This window comes from Thalassophryne amazonica, chromosome 16 (assembly GCF_902500255.1).
Source record: "Thalassophryne amazonica chromosome 16, fThaAma1.1, whole genome shotgun sequence".
Taxonomy (NCBI): domain Eukaryota; kingdom Metazoa; phylum Chordata; class Actinopteri; order Batrachoidiformes; family Batrachoididae; genus Thalassophryne; species Thalassophryne amazonica.
The window spans coordinates 29,610,093-29,627,571 of NC_047118.1; the positions used below are offsets into that span (position 1 = coordinate 29,610,093).

Here is a 17,479-nt window from a genome sequence, read left to right on the forward strand (position 1 = left end):
CAACTCTTTCACATACAATGCCTCCTTCACCCGTCTCTCAAAGGAGTGTCTCTCCCTTAAGCCACTTTCACACCGGGGCTGCTCCCAGTTGCTTCCTGTGGTGTCATGACGATGCAGGAATTTCTGCGTCAGGTGTGCGCAGCAGTGGGCAGAGAGGAGGTGAGAATGCAGTCTGCAGGTTCTCTGCACAGAGAAGTCAGAGTGCACAGTTTGGCTGCAGACAGACTGTGCAGTCTGACTCTACTTGTTGTGCTGAGCTGCAGGGCTGCGCTCTGAGTTCTGTTATAGTTTATCTTTCCTGCCTTGACTGCGAGATGCGCACGAACCATCCTTGAGCAAATATGGAGATGTCTGGAGTTCTACTTGATGTTGACATGTCCTGGACTTATGTCCTTTTTTAACTGTGATGAGAGAGTCTGAGGAGAGAAAGGAACTAACTGCCTGCAGACAATTTTTTTCTTTTCTTTCCTCCTTTGACCGCGAGATGCGCGTGCGAACAAACCGTCAAGCAAATTTGGAGATGTCTGGAGTTCTACTTGATGTTGACATGTCCTGTCTCAGGGCTTATGTCCTTTTTTTTCCTTTTTTTAACTGTGATGTGAGAGTTTGAGCAGAAAACATGGAACTAATGCCTGCAGCCAGACTTTTTTATTTTATTTTATTTGTTCACATGTGCGCACGTGAATGAACGTCCATGAGTGGACTAGAGATGTCTGTACTTTTTACTGGATATTTCTGGCAATCAGTCTGCATTTTTTTCTGTGGTCTTTTTTTTTAAGCGTGTAGTTTTTACTGGATTAAGTACACGGTATAAAAACAATCCTGCGTGATTTATACTGCGGGAACAATGGAACACAGCAGCAATCATAAATTGGCTTCCGACTCACGTCGGGTAATGCCTCTTTGCCCCGAGTAATGCCTCTTTGCCCTGACATGTGCTGGAACCACTTCCTTTCTGCGTCGAGCACAGGATGCCAAAAAAATTAAACAGGTTTAATTTTTCGGCGCCCGACTTGCTTCCTCCTTTGCGCCCCTCTCGCTGTTGTGGCGCCGAGTTGCTTCCACGCGGCATTGTCATAATGACGCACGGCGCAACCGGGAGCACCCCCGGTGTGAAAGGGGCTTTATTTAGCAGGAGCAGGGGAAAAAACTACAGAGGATCTTCAGACAGCACAAAATCCCAGTTTACTTTAAACCTGTTAACATCTTGAGACAGAAATTAGTTCACCTTAAGGACAGGATCCCTATTTACAAACAGAGCAATGTAGTGTATTCTATCACGTCAGGAAAACTGTAACGAACACTACATAGGTGAGACTAAGCAACCGTTACACAAAAGACTATACCAGCACCGCAGAGAGGGCGCCAGTGGACCTCAGTCTGCAGTTCATATCCACCTTAAAGACACTAACCACACGTTTGAGGACAAGGAAGTTAAAATCTTAGCCAGAGAGAAGAAATGGTTTGAGAGAGGTCTTCAGGTCTTTGTGGCATCATAAGCCATGTGTGATGAAAAATGAGATCATGTAATTGAAATTTCTCAACTCTTCCATTATCCACGAAAAAGTGGTTCTGTGGGAATAGAGTTGAACTACCAACTTAGGTGTATCTGCTTGACGCTACCTGTCTGTGTCTTTGATGTTCGTACACATCACCATGCTCTCTCTCTCTCTCTCTCTCTCTCATTGTCACACACACACACCCGCTTGCTCACAATTTAGTGTCACAACTTGTTTCAAATCAACAAGCTGATGTGCCAATGCAAGCAAAATAATGGTGAATAAAAAGAACCTTGACTAAACTGTCACAACTTATTCTAAGAGAGAAAACACTACTGATGTCTCCAGTTCTGTCAAAGGTGCAATTATCAGTTGGGATCCATGACTCAAGACCTTTTTTTTTTTTGTTTTGTTTTAACATTTTGATACTATTCCTTTTGAGAAACTGTCCCAAACTGCAATGATGGTACAACATGCAATCTTGACCCAAGACTTATCAGGCTGGATAAGGAATTCTGGTCATCATTGGGACATGTCTTGCTGATTATTCTAGACTTATCGCTCAGCACTGGAAGTGTTCCAGCTGTCTTTAAAGCTGCTGTAAGCTGCTGTTAGTTGACGAAATCTTTTATGGTTTTTGGAGAATTACAGACCTATTTCTTATTATTTTTTTTCTCAAAAGTGCTGGAAAGGGTGACTCCAAAGCAAGTTCTTACCCATCTTTTAGGGCTGTTGGGGGTTTTCCCGCCTCCCGGTGGGAGCCAACGTAGAAGTCAAGACTCAAAGACTGACAGAAAACAGACTTCAGCTTTAGATGTCGTATTAAAAGATGCCTTCACTGATCACAGAGTTGCTACGACAGTTTGCAAGCTGCCCTCACCCAGCGCTCGACCCCCGTCTTCCGCCTGCACTTGACATTCCACCCAGATGGGCGGGCCTTTGCTCTGCGCGTGGATATTCACAGCTATATTCACAGCTATATATTACACAGCTATATTCGGTGACTGCTCGCATTGTATATCTGAAAAGGTATGTGTCAAATCAAAACTGTGTTTTGTCTGTGTAGCGTGGTAAGCAAAGAACAGTATGCATCATGGTGTCCCAGAGGAGATCAAATAGACCAAGGACATGGTCACGAGACATACTGTCCAACGGGGCTTTAGAACCTTATTTTGCTGTGCTCCTTCCTTGTGGAATAGTCTGTCTGTTGGGATCACAAAGACAACCTCCAGTCACTCTTTTAAGACGAGTCTTAAAACCTATTTATTTTCTATTGGCTATCATTATTATTATGTCTTTTATCTCATTTTTATTATTTTTGCTTAGTGTACATTTTAATGTTTTGTGGTTTGATATATATTTTTTCTTTGTGATATGGGGATTTTTCTTTATATTATTCTGGAGCTACATTCAGCATTTTCTTCTTTATTTGAAGTGCTTTATAAATATATTTCTGATTATTTATTATTCTAATTTGTCTCTATGGTGGTGATCTCACACACCACGTTCACATTTTCCAGTAGATTTCCTGCTGCAGGCTGATGATGGTGAGGTCAGCTGTCCACACTGCACTCCAAAATTCTGCCTTTTTTGTACTGAATTTTGACTTGTGTGACATAATTCCAAATTGTCCACATCTCTATTGTGATGCAGCTAAGAGTAAATGACCCCCTGACCCCTGAGCAGAAAACAACACCAATAGGAAGTTTTGACACTCTTCATTTTCTGCTCAATAGCACTGAGGGCAGTAACAAGAGTTCGTTGTAGTGCTCTGTTCTTAATGGCATTTGCAAAGGAACAGCCAGTGCTACTGTCACTAATATGAGCAGGGGACTGGTCCACTGGTGTGGTCTGGTCTGTGAAGGCAGAGGCAACGGGTCAGTAAACAGGAATCACTTAATCTGGAGGTAGGAATGCACATGAAAGTTGAAACCGGTTTGCCCAGGAAATAAGACCGACAGCATGCACTCTGAGAAAAATGTTTAAAAAAAAGGCATGAGGAGAATAATCTTGTAGAGAAGATATCACTAGGAGACAGACCTCAGGATACAAAGTAGACTAGGCCTGGGTCCACTGCAGCATCACTGTGACCCTGAATGATGTGCACATGCGGCTACATGCATGCCTCCACAATTCCATGTTAGCACTGTACAAAGTGACTGACAGCAGCAGGAAGCACAGCATAGATGAAGAGCACCTGTCTTATGTTTGGTGTAGACATTAAGCTCATCCATTTTAATTTCTGTTCTGTCGTGGTTCGGGCCCCTTACCTGCTGCAGCTGTAAATTCAGTCGTACGGCAGAGTGCACAGGGTGCACATTGTCAAACTCTATGCCAATTTGTCAGTGTTGGTCCAAAGTGTCACTGCTGTGCAGCATTGTTGCAGTGTGCCACAGCCTGCACGTGTCCTCACAACAATCCAGGTGCATTGTATCGGCTGTGACTGGGTTGTCTTTCCTTCCCCATGTGAACAAATTAGCCCCTCTGTACACGGTAACTAAACCCGTCTGGCGTCACAGCATGGTCAGAGTCCTGCAGTCATTCTTTGTTTGCTGCAGAAGTATCCAAAGCACAGTTATGTTAATGTCTCGGAATTGTGATTCAACAAGAATTGAAAATGTGAAAACAGCCCACAAACTGTGATCTCGCAAATAGCTTATTTTTATTACTATTACAAATGGTTGTTTTTTTATGCCTTAAAGAAGGTCAGGGTTCTGTGCACACTGTCCATTCTCATTCATTCAGGTAGGTTGTCTTGCTCTAACATTCTCTGGGTCCAGTGGGATGTGTCAAGGTCTGTGCAATGGGCTCGTGATGACAGTGGCACGCTCCTGCATTTGCATGTTTGCCATTGTCACAGCGGTCAAGGAGTGTCGTGTCAAGATTCCTGCATGCTTAAATAATGACATTTTGTCCCCACAAGGAGCTCTGGCCTCCATACTGTACCCCCCCCCCCCCCCCCCACCACCACCACCACCACCACCACCAACACAGAAGAAGGACAACATTAAAACAGATGTTGGCATTTCAGACTCCTATCAAATTTAAAAACAGAGACATTGATCTCTCTCAAAGTCTTTCTTAAGTTTGGCAGAATAGAATCTGTAGCAGTATCACTTTGTTGTTGCAAACTTTGCAGAAAAAGATGAGTAGTTTGGTAAACTTTGTTTGGTATGTTTCTAATGAGGTCAAAGCAGCACTGCGTCTGTTCTCTAATAAATGAGTCTAAACTCCAAACAGGATGCATCCCACAAGTTAATCCAAATTTTGACACCTAGTCTGGAGTAATTAGTCCCTGATGTAAATATCTGTTATGCAACAAAAGAGGCAACAGCACTGAAACAGACAATTATCTCCTGTTGTGGTGCTGGCAAAACGCTATGAGTCTAACCATGTGTAACTGATGGCTTTTTCTCAGGGCCTCCAAGGTTTATTTGGATGCATTTTTTGCTTTTGTGTGTGTGTGTGTATTTTTACCTCACAGGCCCTGAGCTCAGACTGAGACAGACAGGTTCATTACATGTCACAGGAGTTCAAAGTGATCTTCTGTCTACTCTGTTTATTAAGTGGCGCTCCAGCGTCTCTGAGGTATAGTAACACTTTGCGCTGGCGCCGCTATGAGCGCTGCCATTTCACTACAGTGTCTGCATAAGCAGCGGTGCTGCTGCTGCAGTGTAAAGAACAAATCAGCAAGGGATTGAGGAAAATGAACTCTCTTTGTAATACCACCGTCCAACCCTGCCGAGCAAATAATTGCTTCCAGTAAGGAGAGAAAAAAAATCACCTTAGAGGGGATGAAACACATGTGACATGTAAAAACGATTAAGTCTTTCAGAAATAGAAATAAAAAAAACAGCAGCAGAAAGATGCGCAAAATCTAAATTGAGTGAGACGTGGAGCTGAAGCACCGAGTGTTTATTTTCATGAATTGATTTTTCCACAAATGAGGTGGAAAAATGGTAAGTCGGAGATTGCAAAAGAGGAAATGTGAGACAAAACAAAAACCCTCTGCGCAGCCTATTTGAAATCATAAACCCGCTGTAGTGGTGTGGAAGGATGGGGCTTTCTGATGTGCGGGGTGATGTGATTGTGCATTAAACTGAGCTTCTTCACCACATCTCCCGGTGTGCTCTGTCTTTCTCTGTCTCTCTCTCAAATTTCGGGCTGTAATTGGTCCGCTGGGGGGGAAGGGGGGAGGTATGTGCCTCACCACCAGAATCTCAGAAGGGGTTTTGTTATCCCTCTTGTTTACGTTGTCTGACTTTCTCTTTTCGGACTCACCTTGGATTCTTCGTGTGCCGTGCGGTTGTAATAATTAACACATGCTGCAGCCTCTGGTGAGAGTTAACAGAGAGAGCCAGAGTAAGTTCATGTGGCTCAGCTAATTAAAATTGAACCCGTCTAGGCAGCCTTTATTTATGTGCCTTCAAGACAATATGAATGCCAGTTGCCTGAGGAAATCATCTCGGGCCGTCTTTTCACTCGCCTGACTGTCGGCGTGTGAGGTGACAATTAACCGAGCATCAGCACGCAGAGCTGAGAACAACAAGAGGCTTTCATGCAACTGGCTGGATCCACTCAGTGTTTCGTTTGTGTTGCATCAACTGATTGCCGTCTCTTTTTCACCACAGACTCTCATTGGGTCTTTGCTGTGATGGCCCGGTGGGATTTGTCACAAGTTTGCCGTTGTCACTGTCAAGTGGTCATTAAAAGCAAATAAGTGCTACTTCTGTGTTCCACAACACTTGGAGCTCTGTCCCTCGCATCAACAGTTTTCTGGCACTAAATAGCTTAAGATTCACTTAGAAAATGTTGTATCATCAGCACTCTGCCAAGACATGTTGCTGGAAGACATTTACTGTGAGGGAAAGTGAATGCTGTGTTAATGCTGGTTGAAAAATGCAGGATGACCAGACCCATTGTGAGATACCATCTAGATGAAGAATGCTCCACACTATCAACAGCTGTGCCATACAGAGGAACGGGAGAACCAGGAAGGCTTTGCTGAAAAATGATGCCAGCTGGGTGTGACGGAGCTGAAGCCGTAAAGCTGCACACTCTGTTACATCTCCTATATCACAGATTGATCAGCCTTCTTCTATTTCAGTGATTTCCCTCCGGATTCAGTAAAACACAATTAGTCAATGAGCATATTTTGCTTTAGTGTTGCTGTTTAAGCCCCAATGCAAGTGTGTGTCAGTGCAGCACTCTGCTAATATGAATTCTTCCTAACAGATACTGTATATGCACAGCCTGTTCTGCACCCCACCACTGAACATCAATCCTCTCTGCATCACTAGAGGATCACGCTTTACTCGCAAGTGGCCAAGAGGTTGTACCTGCCTGCATGGAATGTAGCCATGACCATCTGCAACATGGTTAGCTCCTAAAAAAATGGGTCTGGCTGTGTCTCTCCATCTGTGACAGAGCAGAGTACTATATGAATCCCTCTCACCCTGGCAGCATCAGCTCTGGACATTGGTTCAAACATCTGTGGCTCCAGAATGTGCACTATGGTGATAGTGCCGTTTATCTGCGAGGAGGAAGGAGGGAAATTCAACAATTTGAGACTGTGGCCTGCTTCCGTAGACGTGTCCATAAAAATCCAAACTTAATACCCATTACTATATTGGATGATGTTGAAATTGTGGATGGCCCAGTGGTTGTTCCAGCAATAGCAAAGATTTTGTGTCTGTTACCTACAAAACGCGTGGAATGTCTCAAACCTAAACCTACTTCTAGGCATCTTATATATGCTACTCTGGAACCACCGCTAAACCCAAACACTTCAACTGTCAACCAAACTGAGGTCCTTAGTCTGGGTCTCATTAACATAAGATCACTGTCCTCATAATCCCTTAGTTATGCTGCTATAGACTTAGACTGCTGGGGGGTTCCCATGATGCACTGAGTGTTTCTTTCTCTTTTTGCTCTGTATGCACCACTCTGCAATTAATCATTAGTGATTGATCTCTGCTCCCCTCCACAGCATGTCTTTTTCTTGGTTCTCTCCCTCAGCCCCAACCAGTCCCAGCAGAAGACTGCCCCTCCCTGAGCCTGGTTCTGCTGGAGGTTTCTTCCTGTTAAAAGGGAGTTTTTCCTTCCCACTGTCGCCAAGTGCTTGCTCACAGGGGGTCGTTTTGACCGTTGGGGTTTTTATGTAATTATTGTATGGCCTTGCCTTACAATATAAAGCGCCTTGGGGCAACTGTTTGTTGTGATTTGGCGCTATATAAATAAAATTGATGATGATGATAATCATTGTTGATCAATGATCTAATTATTGATCATCACTTAGATATGATTTGGTTATGTGAAACCTGGCTTAAACCTACAGCTGTCCTCCCCTTAAATGAGGCCTGCCCAGTAGCATATACATTTAGTGTCGTCCTTCATGATGCGAAGCAAGGCAGGGGTGTTGCTCTTATTTATAAATCTAGGTTTAGCTTATAAGCTGTTGGGGGTCACAAATATAACTTGTTTGAGCATCTGATTCTCCGTGCTGCTCAGGATATTACGCATTGCCAAGGTCAGAAGAATAAAAATCAGCCGTATTACTTTGTCACTGTATATAGGCCTCCTGGACCATATTCGGAATTCTTAGATGAATTTGGTGCGTTCATCTCTAACTTGTCAACAAGTGCAGATAACATTCTGATCATTGGTGACTTTAACGTTCATATAAATAAGGCTTCTGATCCCCTCTGCAAATAATATATGGAAATTGTGGATGCATTAGGATTTCAGCAATGCATTCAGGCTTTGACGCACATTAGTGAAAATACCCTGGATTTGGTTCTCGCACGTGGTATTGCTGTCACAAATATTGACATCATGCCTCTTACATCAGTGGTCTCTGATCACTCACTTATTAAGGTTACAGTTTTGCTGCTGTGTTTAGTGGAACAACACCCTTATATATCATTACGGTGATGCATCAACTCCTCAACTAAGACTGAACTCAAAGCTAGACTGCCTCATGTCTTAGCTTCACATTTGACAAATACCCAGTCAGTAGACAGACTTGTGGATAGTTTAAACTCAGTGCTCAAAACTACACTCGACATGATTGCACCACCTGTGTTAAAACCACGCTCCTCCAAATCACAGTCACCTTGGTTCAATGATTACCTGCGTGACCTCAAGCATAAGGCATGAGGTCTAGAATGGAAATGGCGTCATTCAAAATTAGAAGTATTCCACCTTGCATGGCATGATGCTATCTTAGACTATAAGCATGCATTATTGGCTAAAAAGCGGACCTTCTTACTCTGATTTGATCAACAAAACAAGCATAACTCAAAGTTCTTGTTCGACACGGTGGCAACACTTATTCATGGACAACCACCTGTAGCTCGCTCTCCTTTTAAAGCCCAAGATTTCCTGGATTACTTTGAGAAGAAAATAGAAGACATTAGGTTAAACATATCCCAGCATGCCTTAACCCAGCCACTACACCCTGCTATTGAGGTGGGTGCCATTACTGAGGTATTACCTAGATTTACAGAATTTGATACTATCTCACTAGGCATGCTGATGAATCTCGTAATGTCAACAAAAAGCACAACCTGTTTATTTGATCCTATACCAACAAACCTGTTTAAGGACCTGTGGTCCACTCTTGGGCCAACTGTGCTGGAAATTATTAATCTTTCTTTAACTTCTGGATTTGTTCCTAAATGTTAAAAAAAATCTGCAGTGATTAAACCATTACTTAAGAAACCTAATCTTGACCCTAGTGTATTGAAAAACTATCGGCTGATATCAAATCTATCATTTTGGTCTAAAATTCTGGAAAAAAGTGCTGTGCTGTGATTACTTTCTGCATGCAACTTATATTACAAAAATTTGCAATTTGTAAACATTTCAAAAGGCTATTCTGGTGAAGTGAATATAATTTTCAATAGTGTAATTCCCGTGTGATAAACTGATTGTACTTGCACCATGCGCATGAAAACAATTGAAGAGCAGCGCAGCCAAACCTGCACAAAGCCAAAACATAATAAAACCTTTATTTCTCCAGTATTTCTTCAGATGTTTTCTGATGCAGTCGAGTCAGTTTATAAAGTTTTGTTGCTTTGCTGGGTGGACCTCAAGGTTTTGTTTGATTTTGCACTGTACCATTTCAGTGCATGCATGGAGCTCATAAATTATTTGGGAGGGAAGCTGGTGAAATTGTAAGAATAAAAAAATACTCATTTCAAAGCGTATATTTGATCTATAGATATTCAGAGATGAAAGATTTATGGGTAATAATACAATAACATGCTTTTGGAGGGCGGGATGCATTTTCAGAGGCCCTGCGTTCATGTCATTTTGGGCGACAGCATGGATGGAGGGACTCAGAAAATGCATACCGCATGACATTGCATTATTATCACTTATTGAGATACACAACATGTAACGCGTACATAAAAAGTGGGCTCACTTTAACTTTTGTTGTGTCAGCTGGCGCGCTGCTCTCCAAATTCGGCAGTGCGTCCTCATCAAGCTGGCTGCTTTGGCTGCTGTTCATTGTCGTACTATCCATGAGAAAATAATCTGGAATATCCATATTGGGACCAACACACACTTCTCGCCTTTTTATCTTTTCCTCTGCAGACAGTTCTTGGGCTGCGCGCGCTGGAATGTCATTTATTTACGCACAGCGGGCGGGTATAGCCAGGTAGTGTTGACGTAAATCTCCGCTACCGGCCCAGCATCGCCTCGGTAAAGTGATAATAATGTCAGATATGTAGTTTTTTGGGCATATTTTTTTAATGGCTGCAGCAATTTTTTTATTTTTGTTTGAGCTTTTCAATAGACCAAGAGATGACCCTTGTTCTATTGGAAAGAGAAGATTCTAGAGATAATAGAACAGGGTGTATTGTAGGTAACACCTTAATCAATCACGTTACGTACGCTGATGATTTGGCCAGTATATCTCCCAGCAGTGCAGGGTTCCAACAGCTTCTCAGCATATGTCCAGAGTATGGGCTCAAGTTTGACATCAAGTATAATCCCAAAAAGAGCATGATAATAATATGTAGGACCAAGGAGGATCATCATCTTAATTTCCCAGGTTTCTATTTGTCTGGTCAAACCCAGTCTGTGTGTACCAATGCAAAATATTTAGGCCACATCATCAATGATAAGATGGAGGGTGATGCTGACATGCTTACACAGAGAAGAATGTTATATGTCCAAGCCAATATGTTAGTGAGAAAAAATTCACTGCTGCTCGGATGAAGTGAAGGTGGACTTGTTTAGAGCTTACTGCACCCCTTTGTACATCCTCCTCTTTAGTTGCACTGGGCCATTGTGTACGTGCATGTTGCAGCTGCCCACACAGTTGTTTACTTGCCACAAAAAGGTCCAGGGTTATTTTTTTTTTCTATTAACTCTTTTTCATCAGTGGAGATAAGTGTGTTGAAACCAACATGCATCATCAAAGTTTGGTCTAAAACTTTGTCCTCATCTTGGAAAATCCTACTGGATTTGGCTGGGTATTTGTTTTATTCAATTCTGCATATTTTAAAAACTTTTTCTTCTTTTTTTGCTGATTATAAATCAGAGATATTGTTGAGATTGCAAATATAACACTTAATATAAAAAATAAACAAATAAATAAATAGCTTCCTTTGACAGTTATCATGTACCTTCACCAAGCCCATCTGTATCATGTAACCCTAAAATATAGCTTACACTGCCATAAAACCTGATATGTTCATTGATTCCTTTGGTATTTGCCTCTTCAAAGGAAATCTCTCACTTTTTGTATTTTCCTTTTTTCCATTGGTTTGTGTCTGTATGACTGAGACCAACCCTAACCAAACTGCCCATTGGTGCACATACATTTTGTGCTGATCAGGAGACCCTGATGGGAAATGAAGTTTATGTGAGATTGTGAACACCAGCTGTAGTTTTTGAGGAAATGTTTACAGGCCGTTTGTCTGGATGCCGCTAAACATGACAGAGTTGCAGAAAGTTTGGACAGTTTGTGTTGTGCTCTTCAGTATTAAGAAGCAAGTAGAAAAGGAGTGAAGGAAAAAAGAATGCAGGTCAGATCAATAAAGGATGCTCTGTGTACATTGAGGTGTACGTGGAGACGAGGTTTTTGGTGTTTCCTGTAGGCGTGAGTATGTTAAAGCGATGCACTGACGTGACAGTACACAGGCAGCCAGCCAGCCCACACTGACATCTCACGCCGGGTCTCAGCCATACTGATCGGACCTGACCATGGATCGGGCCATGGAATGCCTTTTCATTAGGTAGCATAGATTATCTTCTGAAAAAGCTGCATGGTCACAGGGGCACGACCGCAGCTCCCCTGATTTGCATGTGTGTGTTGTATGTGTGTGTGTTTTGTCTGTCTGCAGTTGGTTTCCAGTCAAATAACTCATTTGCCACATACATCAGAGGAAGGCAAAGATCATACGGGAGCCGGCGTTACTTTGTGTTGCACTAATGAGGTCTCTATTTTCTGCCTCCTTTCTTTTGACTTGCTGCCCTTTGAAACAGCAGCGGCGTGGTGTCACAGCTCTCTTTCTTCCTACAGATCCAACTCCAGGCTGTTATCCTGTTTTTGTGTCAGCCTGTCCTGAGGACCTGTTTGACAGATCCAGTGTGTGCGGCTGATGTCTATAGTGCACAGGGACACTCAAAAACACCAGAAGAGTTTTTATTGATGACTGCCAACACTTTGGGTTCAAAGCAGCAGACTTCCAAACATCATCGCAAAAATGCCTGTGTCTGCTAGAAATAAATAAGACAATGATCACAAAATTCACAAATGTAAAATTTCATTTCAGTCACTTAAAAATGTAGACTCCAGGTCCATAGCCAATTCCAGTTAATCTTGTTAGTTGGGCAGATTCATTTCCTCCGCTATGTAAAAATGTTGTTTGTTCAGTCCCGCTGTCCTCACGGGTATATATGTGCTTTAATCTAATCAGTTGTGATGTAGCGTTCACACAGCCCCTTCCATCATTAAAAAAAAAAAAAAAACTATTCTTGTCTATTCCATCAACAGCATAGTGATTTGTGAAGAAAATTAGTTAACAGACTTTTTATTTCTCAAAGTGCTGGTCGAGTGGCCTGAAGTAAATTCAGCATTTGCAAAAGTGCAGCAGAAATGTCGTCCATTTCCTACTGAAAACAGTCCGATATCCACTGAGCCACACCCATTTCCTGGCTGTCATTCAAATTCCGTGTTGAAAACCATTTGTAAAATTCAGGCGGCGTTTGATGGCTTTCAACAAGTGAGTAACTGAGAAATTGTTTAACAGCTTGGGCATGTTCAAACTTGCCCGTTAAGGTTTCCAACGGAGGTGTTTTTCCTGTCGCGACCCCCCGCGGTCAGGTCCGGCCCGACATGCAACTCTGCCCACACGTTCTTTCATTACAAAATGTCCGTTCGGAATGTCCGAATAAACTCCTCATACCGACTTCTTCTGAAAGTTCTCTGTTCTCTGACGACTTCCTGGGTCAACAGAGCCTGAAATATGGAAGTTTTCAACTTGAAACAGCGAGACGCTGCCGCCTCGAAGCACAGATCGCCGTCAGGCACCGTGGGCCGTCCTTAAAGCGACACTACCAGACCAAAATCTCTCATCAGCCGTTAAAATTTTTACTGAAAACCAGCTGAATTTATCGAATGGTGTCCACTCAGTTGTGCCTTACAGTTTTGAAAAAATTTTGATCAAACAAAGCAGCAGTCTCTGAGCCATTCCTAAAGAATGAAAAAATTGACGAGAGGGTGGGTCACTCCTCACTCAAAGACTGCCCACAGGCGAATGACGTAACCGACAGGCGTGAAAAAACTCTCGCATGCCCACGAGGGTTCAAGCATGTCTGATGTAATCACACGTGATTCAAATCCATATGGTTTTTGAAAAAAATAATAAGGTCGGACACTTTTCTAACAGACCTCGTATGTGGGTGATCCCTCAACACTTTTTATTAGTGATTTGTGGGGACTAGGGGTCATGTCATCTCCTCATGACTCTTGTTCATTTTACTGATGTCTCTTGTCAGTCTACAGAAAATGAGACACCAGGATCTCTACTGCTCCAGAATTTGACTGATCACCACATTATTGGTAAAGTTGGGGCAGTGTAAATTTTGCTTTGATGACAAACACAGAATTTCTGTCTTTTGAAGTGTGCAGTATTTGTAATGGGTCATAGTTTTCTGTTACCCAGAGAATACTGGAGAGGAGCTAGTTGCCCAAATAGGAGCAACTGATAAAACATTTGCATGTCAGGATGTGAGGACATTATTATTCATGTGGTCCAGAATCTTGTTCAGGTTCAAGGTGGCCTTGACACACTTAATTTAGTTAAAGTTGTAAGTCCAACCAGCCTGGTGGGTAGTGGAACTAAACCTATATTTGAGACGAGTACCTATAGGCCAAGCAGTTCTGTGAGACCCTGCAAACAGTTTGTCACAGCCACCATGTCTTGTGAGTGAAATAATGTCTTTGTTTTTTGCTCAGCCGAGTTATGACTTCTGTGGTACTGTTTGTTCTGCAATCAAAAACTGTACAAGATGGGTCATGATCAGCTCAGTACAGTATCAGGTCTTATTTCTCAGCAGTTGAATTGATAATGTTCACATCTTCATTATTAGTAAACAACATTTTGAACTGACAAATGACACGGTGCAACGTTTTGTGGGGTTTTCATTCAGCTGTCGTGCATCAGCCGAAAGCTGAATGAATAAAGGATCAGGGTCATGGATGGTGGTCATGTCAGTGATGAGCTAAAAGGAAAAGAGATTGTCTTGTTTCTGTGTCGCGGAGCTTTCTCTCTGTGCATGTTGACTGTTTTGCACACTGTGGTCAAAAGAGGACTCGGGATCTGGTACTCAGTTCTCATAGCAGGAGGTGCATCTTATTTTAGGTAACCAACCCCATTCTCCTCAAAACCAGTGCTTAGAAGTTGAAAACTGCCAACATCAAGAGCTTCCTTGAATTACGATGCCCCGGAATACAAGTATTATATAATGCCATGACTGGAGGGAGAGGAAAAGTGGAGCACAGGGGTAGAGATTAAAAAACTTTCAGCATAATAAGGGGGGGGGGGGCGAAGGAGCGGGTGAGCAGGGTGGAGGGATTGAATTAGACAAAAATACAGTATAATGAAATGAGAAGGAGACAGGAGGATTGGGTTGGACAGGAGTGAGGTCCACTCCTCCACTAGCAGCCTCCTGGAGGCTCCAGGAGGCTGGTCAATCCTTCTTTTCTCTTTCTTTCTTCATTTAGATAATGGAGCATTCCTGTAATTGGCAGAGCACAGTTTATACTGAGGTTTGTTTGCCAGCACGTCAAGATGAGAATTATTTCCGCCACACTTACAGCACAGTGTTGCTGAGCTCTTTCATTAAAACCATAACCTCCTCCTGCCCAGAATGTCTGTGCAAGTCTGCAAAGGAGGCCAAACAGCACAGCAAGCGAAAAAAAGAAGGATTAAAACAGATTTATCTCCTATCTCTCTGCATCCATCCAGTTTATAAAGGAAGAGACACAACCTTCATCCATTTATTGCTGTTATTGTTTTTCTCTACTTCCAAGTGCCGGTGCCAATTTTTCCCTCCATCTCTGCTATGGAAAGAGTGAAGCGTCAAACACACGTGATCAGGGTTTTCAAATGGGATTGAGGATGTTGTGAGTGGGGCTCTTATTGCATTTGCAGCGTTATTGTCTCACCTTTTCCTGCTTTGTTTTAAATGTTAGGATGGATCTCCTCTCCAGCAGCACTGATCTCGCTGCTCTGCTCATTAGTCTGGATTTGCCGAGCCTGGCGCTTCGCAACAAGACATGCGCTCATGTAGTCCAGCCATTACCCAGTTTAACAATGTGCACCAGCCAGAAAAGTCCATTATTTCTGCAGCTCATCATCTCAGGCATCCACACGAGACAAAGAGTTTGTGAAAGTGCTTTAGTGGAAGGAGCCATTTATCACTTACGTCAGGAGGAGGCTAAAAAACATATGTGACGTCGTATATACCACTTACAGTACATGCTCTGGGAGAATATGGAGCCTGGCCAGTTCTGCAATCCACAGACAGATCGAGAGAAGCAGGACGAGCTGGAAAGTGACACAGTGGCCGGTGTTAAAATTTGAAAAGTGCAGCTTTGAGACAAAGCAGCTGTTACTTTGACAGACCTGTCATCGGAATCAAAGCACTAATCAAAATTTTAGCAATTAATTGATGTCTCCTCTATGTTCTTTGCCGTAAGTGCTGAGCTTCCCCCGGCACTACCTTCTAAACTCTGTTCATTAGCACTGATCAAGGCCTTGTCTAATCTGTGCTCAAATGTGAAATGATGGCTGTTCTCCGCTGACTCTTTTACTTTGCAGGACGGCTCTTCCCAGCTTGTCCCCAGACAGCATTAGTAAACTTTTGCGCCGCCTGTCAAACAATGCACTTCAGCTTTAATCTTAACTGGACATCTGACGCTCTCTGCTTGTTGTGTGTTTCTCACAGGGTAACCAAGAGGCCACCAACCCTCCAGAAGCGATGGCCCAGCCGTACACCCCAGCCCAGTACCCGCCTCCACCACAGAATGGCATCCCCGCAGAGTTCGCGGCACCGCACCCACTGTCCACGCAGGACTACACTGGGCAAAGCAGGGTTCCTGAGCATGCCATGACTCTGTACACGCCCACACAGACGCACAGTGAGCCGGCTGGCACTGACAACAGCACGCCTGCCATCACCACCACCACAACTGCACCGGTCAGTGTCCTTCCACACCTGCAAAATGTTTTCATGAAAAAAATTAGCATGACTTTTGTTATCAGTTGTTTGGGGAGAAGGTTTAACATTTCTTGTGTGCACCAGCCCAGATCTACACTTCTGTCATTTCTCCACCTGCACCTGATGGAGAATACAATAGAATCTTTATTGTCATTGTACATACATACATACACCGACATGTGTCCTCTGCATTTAACCATCCTAATTACGATTAGACACAATCCAACCACTAGGGGCAGTGTGCAGCCACAGTCCAACATCCGGGTACCAACTCTAGATGTAGAGACACTGCCTTGGTCAGAGGCAGAGAGAGGAGAAGACCCTAACTAAGCAGGCTTTTGATTGTGGGAAGAAACCCACGCAGACATGGTGAGAACATGCAAACTCCACACAGAAAGGCTGGGAAGCGATCCCACATCCTTCTTTCTTTCGAGTTCAATATTTCAGAGTTGATTTTACAAGCTAAAAATGTTTGTCTTTCTTATTCTCTGTGCCTTTGAAAATACACTTGCATATAATTAAGGTTAGAGGTTAGAGCTAATATTTTAACAAGGGATTTCCTGACCTGATCTCTGTTTTTGGTCTTGTGTGTGATCTGACCTTCCTCCCTGTAAGTCAGGTAGAAATTTGCAGAAAAACACAAAAGTATTCTTCCCATTCCTCATCATTGTGTGTTTTTCTCCAGTTTTCTGTTTACAGGAGCCAAAAGGACACTGCCCTCTTGACAGAATAAAGCTCCATTTTTGAATACATTTTACGACTTTATTATTTTTGTTTTACATACAACAACAATAATAATGAATGCATTTTTAACAAGTAACATGTGATTCAGTTAGTGTGACCTCAGGTTTCTTCCGAAAAAAAAAAAAAGGAGGGAGTTTTTCCTTGCCACTGTCACCTGTATGCTTGCTCAGGTGTATTGGTAAAATTAGACGTTATCCTTGTGAAGCACCTTGGGATGACAAATTTTGCGATGTGGTGTGATATTAGTATACCTTATCACATGTCTGTTAATGGCTGATACAGATACATTGGGGCATGACGCAGGGTGAGATACATAAACAGACATGTAATAAGAGATTTATCACATATTACAACAAAAATAAAAAACAATAATCATACACATGACTAGGGATGGGATAAGATTTTATCGATATTGATGCCATTATCGATTCTGCTTATCGATCTGATTCCTTATCAATTGTCTTTTCGATAGTAGAGAAGCTTGAATCTCCGAC

General features: G+C 42.8%; 1 protein-coding gene across 1 annotated transcript in view; it reads left to right on the forward strand.

The window, feature by feature from the left end:
* Window positions 1-17,479, forward strand: part of rbfox3a (RNA binding fox-1 homolog 3a) — a 1,755,711-nt gene that overhangs the window by 1,501,672 nt on the left and 236,560 nt on the right. Inside the window, exon 7 of the mRNA XM_034190050.1 lies at window positions 15,969-16,220. Within this exon, the coding sequence (XP_034045941.1) occupies window positions 15,969-16,220 (252 nt within the window). The remainder of the gene's footprint in view (window positions 1-15,968; window positions 16,221-17,479) is intronic.